Here is a 16,428-nt window from a genome sequence, read left to right on the forward strand (position 1 = left end):
GGTTTATGTTAAATGAGTGCAAACCTGGGTGGAAATGGGGCAAACAGCCACCAATCCACTTTTCTGGGTTGTGTTTGCACCACACAGGTGAGATGAGGGGTAGTGACAGCACTGAAAACATCAATAGTTAGTGGGTGGTGTGAACTTCATGCATTTGTGCAGCCCAGGTGTGTGCACACACAAATTTCACTGAGATGTCACTTATTGGAAACACCTGAATTTTTAAGATTCAACTCTCAGCACTTCTAGTCAGCCATTTTCAAGGCATGTCATACTATACTCTTTTCTGACCTAGAGATGGGGAAACTGAGAGGTGTTTTAAAAACTTTTATTCTATTTTTAGTCTTATGAGAAAGGAGAGATGACACAGATAATTCACATCATCACAATCAGAAAGCTGACTATTTCTGAATTACAATACATTATAAGTATTTCTTGGCCTATCCCACAAAGGCAGATACAAAAAACTCCTTAATCTGCAGGGACAACTGCTTGGGGGGTGACCCCATCCCAGAGGTGAGATACCAGCAGCCCAGAGGCACCACAAGTGTGCAGCATTCTCAGGAGGGACAAAAACCATGGGCTGTGCACGGCTTCTCTACAAGGACAGCCCTGCCTGAGGTGTCCCACAGCCCTTGGACAGCAGAGTTTGGAGGGCTGGGGATTTGGCCCAGGGAAGGTTGTGCTGGTGGGTGGAGAGACAGAGAATTCCTGCAGCTGGGATGGAGCTTTCAGCCATCACCCTCCCTCTTCTTACAGGTTCCTTGCGACTCCCCAGCCTGCTTGAGCAACCCCACAGTTGCCAGCAGCAGAGTTAATGCTCTCAGGCATGTGGTGGGGCTCTTGGGAATGTCCTGTGCAGGGCCAGGAGTTGGGCATGCTGATGCTTGTGGGTGCCCTGCAGCTCAGGATATTCGCCACCATCCCATGAGCCGGAGTGTGCTTTTCCACTTGTGCCCTCCCAAAGAGCACAGAGCCGACTTCCTATCAACACCAACTGCTGCTCCCACCTCCCAGAGCTGTCCCCACGCTGCCAGCCTGGCTCTGTGCTCACCCTGTCCCTGTCTGTTCCTGTTTCCCCAGGTGCACGAGGAAGGAGCGGTGCGAGCGCTCCAGCGAGCCGCGCAGATTCGCCTCGGAGATGAAGCAGTGCGTCCGCCTGACCGTGCACCCCAACAACATCTCCGTGTCCCAGTACAACGTTCTGGTGAGGAATGACAATCCCTGCCCCTCTCCCCGGGTTTCACCTGCTCCTGCAGCGTGGCAGATCCAGGGGTTCAGCAGCAAGAGGTTCTCCAGACTCCATTAAGTTCCCCAGCAGCTCCGCTGGCGCAGGGAAAGATTCACCACAGAGGGACCTTTTGGCATTGGTTGTTCTCTGACATTTGGGCATTGGTTATTTGTTTGGAAGTCTTGAAGTGGACTAGGAAGAGTCTTCCTTGTTGTCTGTGAGGGCAGGTCTGGAGGGACTCTGTGTCCTTCAAGTGTTGTGTGCTGCCCTAGGAGAGGAATTAATGAATAGCTTTAGGCAAGGGACATTTTCGTGGTTAGAAATTGCATTCTAAAATAAAGCCAAGTGAAGGATGATATGAATTATTTCAGTGATCTCCAAGCTCCTATCATTTTGGATGGAAATGTCTCCTTCTAAGCCCCCAGGAAGTCCATCCTGCTCCAGCACTAGGCACGCAGAGCAGAGAGGCAGGATGCTGTGCAGAGAAACCCAAGGCTTCCAGGGCTCCTGCTGTCTCCTGTGACCTCCCACAGGACAAGGTTTAACCTTTCTGGCCTTGAGCTACTCAGTCAGCAGCCAAGGAAACCATACAGTGGATGCTGGCAGAGCAGCAGATGATCCTGATTGTTCCTGGGCTTGAGGCAGGAAATCTCTGCTGAAGATCTGACCAGTTTCTGGTTTGCCTCCTGACTCATGGCAGCAGCACCAGATGTGGTGAGATCCCAACATGCTCCAAGGAGACAAAACCCCATTTCTCTCAAGCTACCAGTGCTCTGTCTTTTTGACCATGCTAATGTGGGCTGCAATTAAGTTGATTACCCAGGCCCTAAAAGCTCCATCTCTAGACAAGCTGGTCTTTAGCCCCACACCCTGAAAGGCCTAAATGGAATTTAGGCAGCTGCCAGACACCTTCCAGCAGGTGACAGGTTTGGATTTCTCCAGGGATAATGAAATCAGCCTTTCAAAGCCTGCATGTCCAATCATTGCTGCTTTGTTTCAGCCTCTGAACTTTGCTGTGACTTTACTTTCCCCAAGCTTCAAACAAAACTGATCTGAGACATCTTAAGTTCTTTGTTCTTCTGGGAGTTCAAGGTTTCCTTTCCATATTCTCTCAGTAGCTGTTGAATTCTTTCATGTTGGAATAAATCCTGGGGGACTGGCTGGCTCGGGGAGACTGAAAATGATAACAGAATAAGAGACCTTTTCCTCTGGGTTACTCCCAGGGTGAGTCAGCCCAGAGCTGCTGGGATCAGAAGTTGCCATCATCTGTTACCCAGCAATCTGCATGGCCCTTTTGATGGCAGTCTCAGCCCAGTCCCAGCTAAACTGGTGACCCAGCTCATCCCATCACCAGAGGCAAACCAGGAGGGGAACAAACAGAGGGTTGATGGTGTCCTTGGCAGATCTCAAATCTAGAATGCTAGGATCTCGAGTTCTAGCAAAGTGTCAGTGAGTGAGTTCTTGTCCATGGAGGCAGAGCAGGTGTTTGAGTGGTCAGCCACAGTTTTAAATTTTGGGCACTAACAGGGCCTTGGAAAAATCTTACCTGAGTCTGTTTCACTGCTCTGGGCTCTCTGAGAGGAGCTGCTTGCTGAGGGAAGGCTCCATGCTTTCCCTGCTGTCCCAGAAATATGGGATGTAGGACTTCTTGTCTGCTTGGGGTGTGCACTGGCTCATGGAGCTTGGGGCCAAGCACTGGTCTGCCCACCAGTGTCATCTTCTGCATGGCACAGCTTCCTCCTGCATCATCCATGCCCAGAGGGAGATTCGTTAAGGAGGACAGAGTCCACTTCTCCACTGCTAGCAGGGAGAGTTAATTCAGCCTCAGTGCTAAAGCCATCCAAACAACCCAACCTTTTTCCTGTTCCTCATCCAAAACAAAAAAAAAAAAAAAATCACCTTTCCTACTGCCATTCCCATGGCCCCAAAATGATCCTACTCTCTCAAAGGCTTAATGGCATCCAGGGCTAAGGCCTGTTTGCTCAGCCTTCCTCCCTGATGGTCCTCAGTGTGGAGAAACAGCTCCAGCCTTTCCCTAAGTGAGGAAAACACAGTGTGTGGGAGCACTGAGTGCTATGTCACCTCCTCATCCGTCCTGCTTTGTCACCTGGACTGACCCCTGCTCTTTGTGCTGGTTCAAACAACACCTCAGCATGTACCTGTGTCTCCTTTCAGTGGCTGTCACCTCAGAGGGGGCCTCAGCCAGCTCAGGGATGAGGCAAGTGTGGAGAGCATCTGCATTTGAGCCTGTGCTGAGTGGTTGGCTCCAGTGTTTGATCACAAAACCACTAAATTTTCACCAATTACCAGGTGATAGGTGTCCCCTGGGGTGCCCCTCTGTGTTCAGGCATGGCCTGGTGAGTTGAGCAGGACCCTCAGTCATGGAGAGCCGTGGGAAAGGACCTTTTTTTGGGAAGCTGACAGCATGACTGTGCTGTTCCAAAGCATGGACATGGTGCAAACCAGCCCTGAGATTCATTTTCCCATGGCCATGAGCAATGCCAGAGGGTGTTGTGAACTCCAGAAACACGAGCAAATCCTCCTTCATGGTTTTTTTCTCCCATCTGGAACCCCAGGATAGCACGAGGAGCCAGCTGGTTCTTCGGTGGGATGGGCAGGAGAGGTTTCTGTGCCTGTGGAGACAGGGGATTTTTTGTGGTGGACTGAAGGCTGTAACTAGACTCTCCTCACACAGGAACTTGGGGACAGAGTGCTCCCCCCTGCTGGTGCTGGCAGAGCAGCCCGTAGAGAGTTAGACTGGAGCGCTCCAGTTTCTCTGGAGTCTGCAGAGTGCCTCTTGTGAGTAGCAGTCACCTTCCTCAGAAACCGCGGGCCCTGGGGGCCACCACAGCCCTGGGACCCACGGCTGGCTCCAAAGACTCCCTGCCTAACCTGACACCTGCATGACAGACAGCGAGCACTCCCTCCCCTGCACCTCCCAGCCAGCAGTGGGACACTGTGCAGGTGTCCCTGCACAGCCACCCGCCACCTGTGCCAGCACCAGCATCTCGTGCCCTCCCCTCCTCACTCGTCCCTCTCCCCAGTCGCTGCTTTCTGCTGAAGGAGGATGCTCTCTCTAGCAAGAGGCTCTTTGTCCGACCTCTCCAGTGTAATTCTCTCCTGCTGGCCCAGCTCTGTTGTTTGGCTGAGTGTTCTCTCTTCTCTCTTTTCCTGCCTCTCCTTCTTTCCCTCCGTCTTCGCCTGCAGCTGGTCCTGGAGACCTACAACGTCCCCGAGCTGTCTGCAGGAGTCAACTGCACCTTCGAGGACCTCTCGGAGATGGATGGGCTGGTGGTGGGCAGCCAGATCCAGTGCATCTCTCCAGCTGCCAAGGAGGTTCCCCAGATCATCACAGAGAATGGTGAGTACCCCACAGCTCCTCCACCTGCACCTCTCCCTCCCATCCTCACCCCACACGCTGTCTGTCCTGATGCCCTGTGAAGGCTGAGCTAGAACAGAAGTTAGACAGACTTAAAGAATAAAGCAGGGATTGATTCCAAGGATCTTCTCCATGGATGCACCTTGGGCAGCACCAGAGCCCAGCCAGGGCTGCCCCCAAGATGACCCAAAATGGCCCCAAAATGCACCAGAGCTCCCGGGGTCTCTCCCTGGGATCAGCTCTGCTCCATTCCCACCTTGCAGTTCATTGTCCCAGCCCAGCTTTAGCCCAGGCACTCCCACCCTGCTTGTTTTTCTCTCTCCAGCCCACGGGGTTTGTGCTCCTGGCCTGGGATTTGGCTCATTTGTCCTTGGTGCCCAGCTGGAGCAGGAATTGTTTTGTCTCCCTGCTCTGGGCACAGAGCTCACCATCCCATAATATGAAGCCCAGACCCACACACTAAAGCAGCACAGAATGTGAAAAATAGAAAACCTAAACCCTGAGGCATCATCCTGCATCCTCACAAAGCAGGATTTGGCTCTTGAGAGCCTGAGGAGAGGGCAAGGAAAGCCCTGGGAGCTGGAGGAACTCTGGAGCTGCACATCATGGCAAAGTTGTGTGAATGTGAGTGTTTCAAGAGTGCCAGCCTTGAGCTGCAGCCCCAGCATCTGCCCTGAGGTGCTCCTCTGTGTGACACGAGGTGTTTGCAGGCTGCCACCGAGTGGCAGTTGCAGGAATCCAGCAAAGACACGACATGGATGTGGGATATTCCCTCTCCTTTTGGCCAGGCTGGAGTTACACACCAGGGTGCAGGCTCTCAACACATCCCATCCCGTGTAACAGACAGAAATTCCTGCAGAGCTGGACAATCCTCTCTGTTATTTCACCCTGCTCCTCCCAGATTTAAGTCTGTGTGCTCAGCTCCTTGTCTCAATTCCTGGCTTTTACTGCCTTCAGCTGTTCCAGGTTTGCTTCTGGCTCCTTCTCCCACACAGAAAAACATCTTGTGGTCCAGCACAGAAAAACATATTGTCTCCAAGGGTGCTCCCCCTATTCACAACTTCCTGAAATTTATTATTTCTCTTTTCTAACAAACTTTCTGGGTAATTTCAAGAATTCCTGTAGCTCTTTACAGGGACTTACAACAAAAACCTTGACCCTCCTACCATCCCCATGAGACACAGAGAGGATGCTGCCAATTTTTTTCCTTGGCTTCCTGTGAAGATTTACTGTAAAATTTGCCTCTGGGGATCCTCAGACCACAGAAAATGATGTGACATGAACTGTCACCATCACCTGTGCTCTGCCTGAGCTGCACACAGCTGCTGTGCTCTCCACTGCAGCCCCAAAACAAGCTCCCAGGAGGCTGTCACCACTTTCAAGTCCCACTGAGTTATCAGTCATGTTTGCTTACCAAGACAGGCACCAGAAATTCTTCCCTTGCTATGGAAATCTGTGCCAGGCCAGGCTATCATCAACCAGCAAACAAAACCAGCAGTGAAAGGTGAAGACAGGACAACAGGGAGAGATTTATCTGCTTTCAGGGCACCTGCAGCTTGTCTCAGCTTCAGAGCTGCTGCTCTGCACCTCTGCAAAAACCAAGTTCTCCCCACAGTGCCAGAGGCTGGATTTGAACCAAAGGATGTGTGACTATCCCACCTGGGGCCATCCAATCCTCATATCCTGGTTTAAAATACCTGCAAGACACTGGCAAAGTCATTAATGTGGCAGAGCAGATGGGCAGCAGGGCCAGGCACTGGCAGCAAGATGTGTTCAGTGGGGTCTGTGGGGTGTGTGTGCCCCAGGGGGGTGAGTGAGCACAAGGTGCTCGTTGTGACCCCTTCTCAAGTTCACTCTGGCTTCATTGATTATTGAATCTTTCAGGTGAGGAGGAAAATTATACAGTTATACAATTATAGATTGGTTTGGGTTGGAAGGCCTGAAAGATGATCTCATTCCAACCCCCTGCCATGGGCAGGGACACCTTCCACCATCCCAGGTTACTCCAAGCCCTGTCCAACCTGACCTTGGACACTTCCAGGGATCCAGGGGCAGCCACAGCTGCTCTGAGCAACCTGTGCCAGGGCTTCCCCACCCTCACAGGGAAGAATTTCTTTTTAATATCCCACCTAAATCTGCCCTCTTTCAGTTTAAGGCCATTGCCCCTTGTCCTGTCACTCTGTGCCCTTTTATAAATAGCAGGGAAAGGGACACCAAGGTAAATTTCAAATTAAACCTGGATCACTTCCCCACCAAATTACTGCATCTACTGCTTGCCCTCTCTGAGCTGTGGGAAGAAGCAGCAGCTGACTGCCCAGCTTGGGAGCAGTGGGAAAAGGGATGGGGGAATGGTGTGGAGGAGCTGAGGTGAGAAGGGAGAGCTGCAGAAATGGGTGGATCCCCTGGAAGTGCAATGGATTTCACATCTCTCACACTGAGATGGGTTCCTTGCAGCCACAGGCTGAGGGGAAGGGAGCTTGGGGTGAGTGGGGGGAGTGAACATGGAAGGAATGTCCACATGCCCTTTTTCTCTGGGAATGTGGAGTGAACCAGCAGTACGGACCAACTTTAAGGACAAAATTATATTTTAATGGCCTTCCAGATATCTGCACTCCTTCTTTGAGGTTGGTTTTCCTCCTTGATGAATTCAGTCACCACAGTTTTGAAATCAGACCTGCTGCCACCCTCCAGCCCAGACCCTGCTGATGCATTGTTCACAGGGTCTCAGGATGAGGGAAGAGACGAGAAAGTTGGCTCCATGCTCAGAAGGCTGATTTATTATTTTATAATATATATTATGTTAAAACTATACTAAAATAGTAGAAGAAAAGATTTCATCATAAAACTTAACTAAGAATAATAAAAAAAAAATAACAAAAGTTTGTCTCTGACCGAGACAGTTTAGACACGTGGACTGTGATTGGTTATTAATTAGAAACAGCTAGATGAGACTAATCACAGATCCTCCTGTTGCATTCCACAGCAACAAATAAAAATTGTTTGCATTTTGTTCTTGAAGCCTCTCAGCTTCTCAAGAGGGGGAAAATCCTAAACAAAAAGATTTTTCATAATACATGTCAGTGACACCCTTCTACCAGGCACAATAATTTCCAGTGGCAGAGACATGCTGTTCCTGTGGGAGTACTGGGCTCTAGAAGGGTTTTATAACACTTTTTACATCTATTTTACACCTTTACTGAGCACAGCCCAGCCAAGGTGCCATGGGACAGCCCCAGGCTCAGGCTGGTGGCCTGGCCAACAGGGCTAACAGAGCAGTCACACCCTCATGTGCCTATTTTTCCCCCCAGGTGACCATCACATTGTCCAGCTGCAGCTCAAGTCCAAGGAAACGGGGATGACCTTTGCCAGCACCAGCTTTGTCTTCTACAACTGCAGCGTCCACAACTCGTATGTTCAGTTCCTTTGCTACCAGTTTCTCGTGGGCTCGTGTCCCTCAGGAGGATGTTAAAGTGTGGAGGTGACCAGGGGCTGGGGTCACTTGTGTGGTGGCCAGAATGGTGGGTCCCTCCTGAGATGACTCAGAGCGTGGGGACCACTTTTCCTGCAGGCAGAGCATTAAATTAGGAGCAATTTGCCTCACAATTGAGTCAAAACTGAATTGAGCCCTCAGCACGTGGCCCCCTAATATTCTTCTTACTCTTTTTTGGTGGATTTTTGGCTCCTCCTATGCACCTCCAACCCTCATCCATGCTGCCAGTCCCACCAGTATCCCACCCCACATGGTTAACATAGACTTGATCCCTCCCACCTGGAAAAATAAAGCTTATGGCTCCTGCAGGATCTGCACTGAGCCCAGCTGATCCCTCTAGACCACGTTACCCATGATGTGAGCACCTTCCCTGCCTCACACCCTGTTTTCCAGGGGTTCAGCTGCTGCCCAGGGCTGCTCAGGAGCTGTCCCAGACCCACAAATGCCTGCAGAAGATGTCCTTGCAGCAGGCTTCCCCAGCCCTGAGCAAGGCTGAGTGGCTCTGTCCCCACCACTGAGGCGTCACAAGTGCCAAAATCAGATAATTACTGCGGCTCAGCAACTCACAAGGAAAGGCAAATCTTATTTCCATGTTCCTGCTGCTTTGACAAACAGTGTCAGAAAGCAAGTGTTGGGGAGGGGGGGAGAGCAGCAGAGATGGTGCTGTTAAATATTTATGGCGTGTTTTGGTTTCTTACTTGACAAACTATAATACGCTATCCATTTTTAATTCGATGTATCAGAGCAAGCACTTGTTACCAATTTGAAGAATAAGTTGCTGTACCAGAGCTGAGAGTGGATTGGGGTTGAGAAAGATTTCACAGAGACAGGAGAGAGGGGGTGTGTCACCTGTTGGGCTCACACAGGAGCTCTGGAGCTTTTCTCTCCTGCCCATTAAAAACCCAGTGGTGTATGAGGACCAGGAAAATTTACTTCCCTGAAGTCTGCTCAAGGTACCCTCCAGGTACTGCAGCTGCATAGAATCATAAAATTGTTAAGGCTAGAAAAGCCCTCTAAAATTGTTAAGGTTGGAAAAGCCCTCTGTGGTTGGGCCCTCTAAAAGCCCAGCCTAAAATTGTTAAGGTTGGAAAAGCCTTCATAGAATCACAAAATTGTTAAGGTTGGAAAAGCCCTCTAGAGTTGGGCCCTCTAAAAGCCCAACCTAAAATTGTTAAGGTTGGAAAAGCCCTCTAAGCCCCCTAAAATGTTAAGGTTGGAAAAGCCCTCTAAGGTTGGGCCCTCTAAAAGCCCAACCTAAAATTGTTAAGGTTGGAAAAGCCTTCATAAAATCACAAAATTTTTAAGGTTGGAAAAGCCCTCTAAGATGACCAAGCCCAAGTCAACCAGCACCACCATCATGGTTGCCATTGTCCCCAAGTGCTTTTTAACACTTCTAGGGATGGTGACTCCCCCACTGCCCTGGGCAGACTGTTTCAGTGCTTTACAACCATTTCCATGATGACAAAATCCTAATAGCCCATCTAAACCTGTCCTGGCACAGCCTGAGGCAGTTCCCTCTCATTTTGGCACTTGTTACCTGACACAAGAGCCTGACCCCACCCGGCTGTCCCCTCCTGTCAGGAGTTGTGCAGAGCCACAAGGTCCCCCCTGAGCCTCCTTTTCTCCAGGCTGAGCCCCTTTCCAGCTCCCTCAGCTGTTCCAGACCCTTCCCACCTCCATTCCCTTCCCTGGACACTCTCCAGCCCCTCCAGGTGTTTGTCATGAAGGTCTCCAGAGTGTGAACGCCCAGGATCGTGCAGAGAGCTGGGTTTGGTTTCTGCTGAGCAGACATCAGATTAAATTTAAAGGGAAGTGTGAGGCAGGTCCAGTCGGTGCTGTAACACAGCCAGGGGAGGTGTTTGCAGCTCTGACTCTGCACAGCCCCTGGGGCACAGGAGAGCAAAACCTTGTAAGATGGAGGGAATGGCTCTTTCCTGCACCCCGAGGAGGTGATGCCCTAAATATGCCCTCTGCTTCCCAGGTACCTGCTCCAGTAGTCTTTATTTCTCTTCTGAGATGAAAAATATGAGTTAATGTATTGGCAGGAACCTCATCAACTCACACCAATAAACCTGTGGGACACAGGGCTTCATCTTTGGTTTTCTGGCTTTGGTACGTCCCAGTTTGTCTCTGGCCTCTGTGTCATGTGTGGGAGAATTAACCAGACTGGATTGTTGGTGCCCAGGGCAGCCAAAGTACCATAAATATTTATTATTCCTCTAGTTGCAATGATATGAATGCAATCTAAATTATTTAATCCCATCAGACATTTGAGATGGCAGTGACAAACCAGCTCAGGCCAGAGCAAACCCAGCTCTTTGGGTCAGTGCAAAGCTTGTGTCCTCCTGCAAAAGCAATGTTCTCCAGGCTGTCCTTCCCTCTGGGAAGGGCTGTCAGTGATGCCTTGGACTGGCTGCCTAGAACAGAGGCTGGACAGAGCTGGAGAATAAAGTGGGAATTTATTAAAGGCCTAAATAGATACACCCTGGGCAGGGCAAGAGCCTGGCAGAGGCTACACCAAAAATGGACCCAAAATAGACCGAGGATGGATGATGGTCACAAGTTTTTTGGGCTGATAAGTTTGGTCCATTTGCATATCAGGGGTTAATTGTCCAGTTACAGCTTCAGGTGATGAAGTCACATTCCCCCAGTTTGCTGCTCCCAGGTCACTTCTGTTTGTCCTTTTTGGGCCTGAGGCTGTGAGGTGTCCTTGGCTCTCAGGGCAGAGGGATTGTTCTGTCTGCCCAAACTGTGCAGGGAGCTCACAAACCCTGCCTGGAGCTCAGAGCTGCACACTAATGCAGGACAGGAGCTGGAAAATGTAAAAACTAAAATTTAAGGCCTCATCAGGAGCCAGGTGGCCGAGTGATTGCTCTCTGTCCCTGTTGCAGGTGCCTGTCGTGCGTGGAGAGCCCCTACCGCTGCCACTGGTGCAAGTACCGCCACGTGTGCACCCACGACCCCAGCTCCTGCTCCTTCCAGGAGGGACGAGTCAAGATGCCTGAGGTAGGCACGGGCACAGGGAATGTGCCACACGTCTGGGATGGCCAGGGCTGATGTCACCTTCACAGAACTCACAGAATGACCAGGTTGGGAGAGACCTTCAATGGCATGGAGTCCAGGCCAGCCCCAAGGGCTCAGCCAGAGCCTGGCACCCAGTGCCACATCCAGGCTGGTCAAACACCCCCAGGGATGGGCACTGCACCCCCTCCCCGGGCAGCCATGGCAGAACTTTCTCCCCCTTGCTGGAAAAGCTTTTTCCTGCTCTCCAGCCTGGATTTGCCCTGGCCCAGCTCGGGGCTGTGAGCTCTGGCTGTGTCAGTGCTGCTGGAGACAGAGCCCAGCCCAGCTGGGCACAGGCACCTTTCAGGAGTGCAGGGAGGGCTGGGGGCAGCCCTGAGTCTCCTTTGCTGCAGGCTGAGCACCCCCAGCTCCCCCAGGGGCTCCTCTCAGGGTTTGTGCTCCCAGCCCCTCTCCAGCCTCGCTGCCCCTCTGGCCCTGCCCAGTGTGCCAAGGGCCTGCCCGAGCTGGGGGGCAGAGCTGGGCACAGCACTGAGGTGTGCCCTCCCCAGTGCCAGAGCTGGGCACAGCACTGAGGTGTGCCCTCCCCAGTGCCCAGAGCTGGGCACAGCACTGAGCTGTGCCCTCCCCAGTGCCAGAGCTGGGCACAGCACTGAGGTGTGCCCTCCCCAGTGCCCAGAGCTGGGCACAGCACTGAGGTGTGCCCTCCCCAGTGCCCAGAGCTGGCACAGCACTGAGGTGTGCCCTCCCCAGTGCCCAGAGCTGGGCACAGCACTGAGGTGTGCCCTCCCCAGTGCCCCCAGAGCTGGGCACAGCACTGAGGTGTGCCCTCCCCAGTGCCCAGAGCTGGGCACAGCACTCCAGGTGTGCCCTCCCCAGTGCCCAGGGCAGGGCACAATGACCTCCCTGCTCCCTCCTTTGTCAGCCCACAAAGCCTTCTGCACCTCCAACCCCACCCTTTCCCTCCTCTGCTCTCCCTCCCCTCCCCCTCTGCAGGGATCTCCTCTCCCCTCTGCTCTGCCGGACCCCCAGGGACCTGATCCCTCCCTCCTGCACACCACAGGCAGTGTAATGTGGGAAATGAATTTGTAGAAAATTCTCAAAGCCTGACAGAAGGCTGGAATGGGACAGACATTGCTGAGAGAGAAATGGAACTGGAAACAAGTTTCAAAGGGTGGCCTTGCAAATAAGATTGGATCCTTTGGAGAAATAGAACTGTGAAAGATGCATTGTAGGAGCCACCAGGAGTAATTTTAGATGATTGGCTTTAAGGCAGCTACAGCATGGTGTGGCTAAAGCTGATAGGCCCAGAAACACTTACAGTGTATTGTAATTAAGAAATAATTGGCTTCTGATTGTGGTGGGGTGAATTATAACATCTGTATTGTCCCACCCTTCACATGAGACTGAAAATGGAATAAAAGTTTCTGAAACGCCTCTCAGCTGCCCCATCTCTGGGTCAGAAAAGAGCATAATCCAAAAGTGTGTGACCTTGGAAACTCATCACAAACTCCTGTCCCCAAAGGTCTGGGAGGGGTGGCAAACACTGGATGTGCATCTCCTCCAGGAAAGAAGGAGGTTACCAACCCCAGGCTGCTGAGACCTGGGGAGGATTTAGGGCTTTGGCCATGGGGTCAGTAGATTCCAGCTGTGTTTGGGACACCTTTGGGGCTTTGTGGGTTTTGGTGCCTAATGGCAGATGCATCCAGCTTCCCCCCAGACTGCCACTGACAGAGTTGAACTGGAGCTTGGGTCGTAATGCAGAGCTGCAAGTGCTGCCTGGCTGGTGTTGTAAGCAAGGAGCCCTTGCAGGCAAGGAGAATACAAATAGGAAGCCACTGAATTCCTCCCTGGCCCCACGTGTAGTGTCTGTGACACTGCCATTCCCTCCCACCCCTTCTGTAAATGCTGGTTGAGCTGTCACATTTGTGCTGGCTGAGATGTCCTGCATCAGATATCCTGACCTGCTCTGGCACTGGGAAAAGCCTTAAATACTCATGAGTTCTCCACCTACCAAGATTCAGGATTTTCTGTAGAACTACTGGTAAATGTACTGAGGAGCTGCAGGATTTGATGCCCTGAGCTTGGTGGTGGAGGTGTGAGGAAAGGCAGCCCAGGGTTATTCCAAAGTCCTGCTGGCCACAGGATTCCGTCCCATCCAGTCCAGGCAATGTGGGAACCTCATTTTCTCACTGAGTGGGAACTTCTGGACCCTGTCTCAGTTTTCCACTGTGCCATGTCACCACCACCACCCCTGCTCTCCTCTGGTGTGCTTCAAAGACAGGACTCACCTTCCCAGCTCCCAGCTCTCCTCCCCTCCTGTCCCCTGCCCAAAGTGAGATGCCCACAAACCCCAGTGGATCTCCTGATCCACCAGAAAGTTATCCCAGTTATCCCAGTTTCTTAGGGAAGGGACAGGGGGTGGCTAAGCCCTGCTCTTTGCTTTGTCCTCTCCAAGGTGTTGCTCTGCAGAACTTGGGGGAGGCAGGAATTCATCAAACTCTGCCTGTTTTTAGCTTGATCACCTCTCTTCTAGTTCTGTTTCTGAAAGATGTCCTCTTCAGGAGGCAGCTCCATTCTGGGGGGCTTTGTCAGCAGAATTTGCTTTTCCTCTCTTCTACCCCCTTTAACAGAGAATTCCCTGCTAAGCTTTGTGCACTCCCTTTCTGATCTTGTCAAAGTGAGATTTCCATGGCAGCAGGAAGGGGCACAGACCTGACCTTGGAAAGCCACAACTGATCTACAAGGCAATGACAGCACCATGGATGTTACACTGCTCATTGCTAATGGGGGCTGCAGCCTAATGGGGGCCTTTGCCTTCTCTGGGCACAAATGGGATCTCATTCCCCTGGGATCCAGATTATTCCAAATAATCTGCTAAACTCAGGAGCTGGTTTTGCTGTCTGCTGCACAGAGGAAGGACTGGAATGATAAAATCTGCAAGATAAAGGCCTTGCAACTCCCAGAACTTTCAGAGCTTGCTTTGTGCCTGGCAGTGTGAGAAATGCCCTGCAGCTCCAGGCTCCTTCTCATTCCCTCTGTGTGTTTGTGGCTCTCAAGGGCTGGGGAAGGATGGCATCACAAGTGCCCTCTGACAAACAGATTTACAATCACTCTGTGGCCAGAAAGGTTGTTTTTTTGGGTTTTTTGCCTTTTTTGTCAAATGGCACTTTGAAGGAATGTCTATCTCCCACGCTTCTCCTGAAAGCCATCTTCTCACTGACTCACCGCTCTCACCGAAACTTCCACTGCCTATCTTTTACTGTCACCTGCAATTCTATTATTTTCTGTCCTGTGCACTTGAGTGGGTTCTCTGAACAACAGAAACCATTCAGCACCCTGAAGAAGCCAAGCCTGGCTCCTCATTGCCAGCCCAGACCTTCCCCTGGTTCCTGGTGATGCAACGTGACTCAGTTGGTTGTAAGACCCAGGTCTGTCCCCATCTTCAGCAGAGCTCAAAGCACCCTCACTATAAAAGTGTCTCTATTTTCACTGGCCTCTCACATCCATTCTCCTTTCAATCCTTTCCCCTTCCAGCATTTGGAGCCCTGGAGCATTTGGAGGATGAGGAGAGGGAAGGCTTTGCCACCACCCAGGCATGAGTACCTGCTAAGTAAATCTTGAGGAGGTGCTGATGGAAAGTCTGGGGTGGTTGGAGCATCCCATTGCTGTCTCTCCGTGAGTTTGCTGAGCTGATTAACTCAGGCATCTTCCCAAAACAAATGTTGGTGTTACTCTGTCACATGGACCTGTGCCAGAAACTCCTTCCCTCTGGAGCCATCAGTGCTGGCACACCAAGCCTTCACCCTCCCCATCACTGTGGCCTTCACCTTCTCTTGCTATGCCCACCCTCAGGTGATTTTTTTTTCTCTGTTTGCCTGTACAACATCTTGCCATCCTGTGGGAAGAGGCTTCCCACTCTGCAGGTGGCCTGGGCTGCAAATGGGCTCATTTGGGCTGGCACCCCTCACCCCTGTGCCAGTCTGGAGTGCTCCAAAAGGAAGGCTGTGCCCTTGTGTCCTCCTGATTCCATCATTTCTTTAGGATGCCTCACAAATTTCTGGGCTCAGCCTTATTTATGTTCTCTGAGAAGATCTTGGGGTTTTTGCTTGTGTTTCCTTGTAGTGTGAGTTGCTGGTTAGTGCAGGATGCTGGATGGATGTGAGACTGATCCAGAGGGACAGCAGAAAGGCTTTGGCAGTGACCCACATTGTCCAGGAAATGCTGTAACCTACCATCCAAGGGCAGCCTTTGAATTGCCTTGTGGATAGCTGGGATCAGCCAGCCCCAGGCTGGGAATGGCAAAACAACCAGAGATGGAGAGAGGACAGAAAATACCTGTTCCCTCACCATCAGCTCTGAGATATGACTTTATTACCTGTCAGGTGAATCAGTTCTGTCTGTTACAGATGTGGATCAGCCACTCAGGGAGCTTTGGGAAAGCCCAGGTTTGCTCCAGTGAAGAGCTCCAGCTTAGTCATAAAGCAGGAGTATTTATGATTATGGCACTGATCTTAATCACAGAGGGTTCATGATGTCCCCAGATGATTTGTAGAAGAAATACTTCACCTTGGCGTGTAATTTCCCTTTACAGCAGGGTTTTGAAAGCCAGGCCCACTCACTTGAAATATACTGAGTGACTTCTTGCTTTAGAAAGGGGAGCTGATGTTATTGTTACTGAGGCAGGAAGGGAAAGCACGCGGGAAAAAAAGGACATTTTAATACTGGAGTGGATTGTTGTTGCTGCTGTTGTTGCTTTTCCCAAAGAGCTGATGGCAAAAGTGGAGAATTAGTCTCAGAGAAAGAAGGGAGGGGACTTCTGGGGGTTTTTCTTTGTCATCCTGTCTCTGCTTTTGACATCTGCTGCTGACCAGAGCTGAAGTCAGAGTGCAGGCTCAGAGTCTGAGCACAAACCATTGCACTGCAGATTCCCACTCTGAAATCAACCCTTACCTGACACAATCCCCAAGCAAGAGAGCTCAGCCACTTCTTCTGTAAATGGGCAAGACAGTCAACAAGAACTGGGGGGAAACTGAGGCAAGAAGTGTAAAACAATGGATTTGAGGGTCTCCAGTGTGACAGGGGCTGTAGAAACCACACCTGTCTCCTGATTTCAATTACCCAATGCTGCTTGCATCATCTGTCTTGTCTCCATTCAGACCTGCTCTGATCCAGGGAGAAGTTTTCATGTCAATGTTTCTGTACAAGGAAGGGATGCTGGGATAGCCTGCTTGAGTTGATGGGATAAAGGAATAAATCATTTATTTGTGCCTTTTTCTCTAAGATGAACATTATCTTGTTCCAGGC

At 51.1% G+C, this 16,428-nt stretch overlaps 1 protein-coding gene across 1 annotated transcript in view; it reads left to right on the top strand.

Annotated features, from left to right (window-relative positions):
- Window positions 1-16,428, top strand: part of PLXNA4 (plexin A4) — a 472,456-nt gene that overhangs the window by 351,813 nt on the left and 104,215 nt on the right. The window contains exons 6-9 of the mRNA XM_030237722.2: window positions 1,084-1,207; window positions 4,439-4,592; window positions 7,919-8,018; window positions 10,992-11,106. Of these exons, the coding sequence (XP_030093582.2) occupies window positions 1,084-1,207; window positions 4,439-4,592; window positions 7,919-8,018; window positions 10,992-11,106 (493 nt within the window). The remainder of the gene's footprint in view (window positions 1-1,083; window positions 1,208-4,438; window positions 4,593-7,918; window positions 8,019-10,991; window positions 11,107-16,428) is intronic.

This window comes from Serinus canaria, chromosome 1A, assembly GCF_022539315.1.
Source record: "Serinus canaria isolate serCan28SL12 chromosome 1A, serCan2020, whole genome shotgun sequence".
NCBI classification, from domain to species: Eukaryota; Metazoa; Chordata; class Aves; order Passeriformes; family Fringillidae; genus Serinus; species Serinus canaria.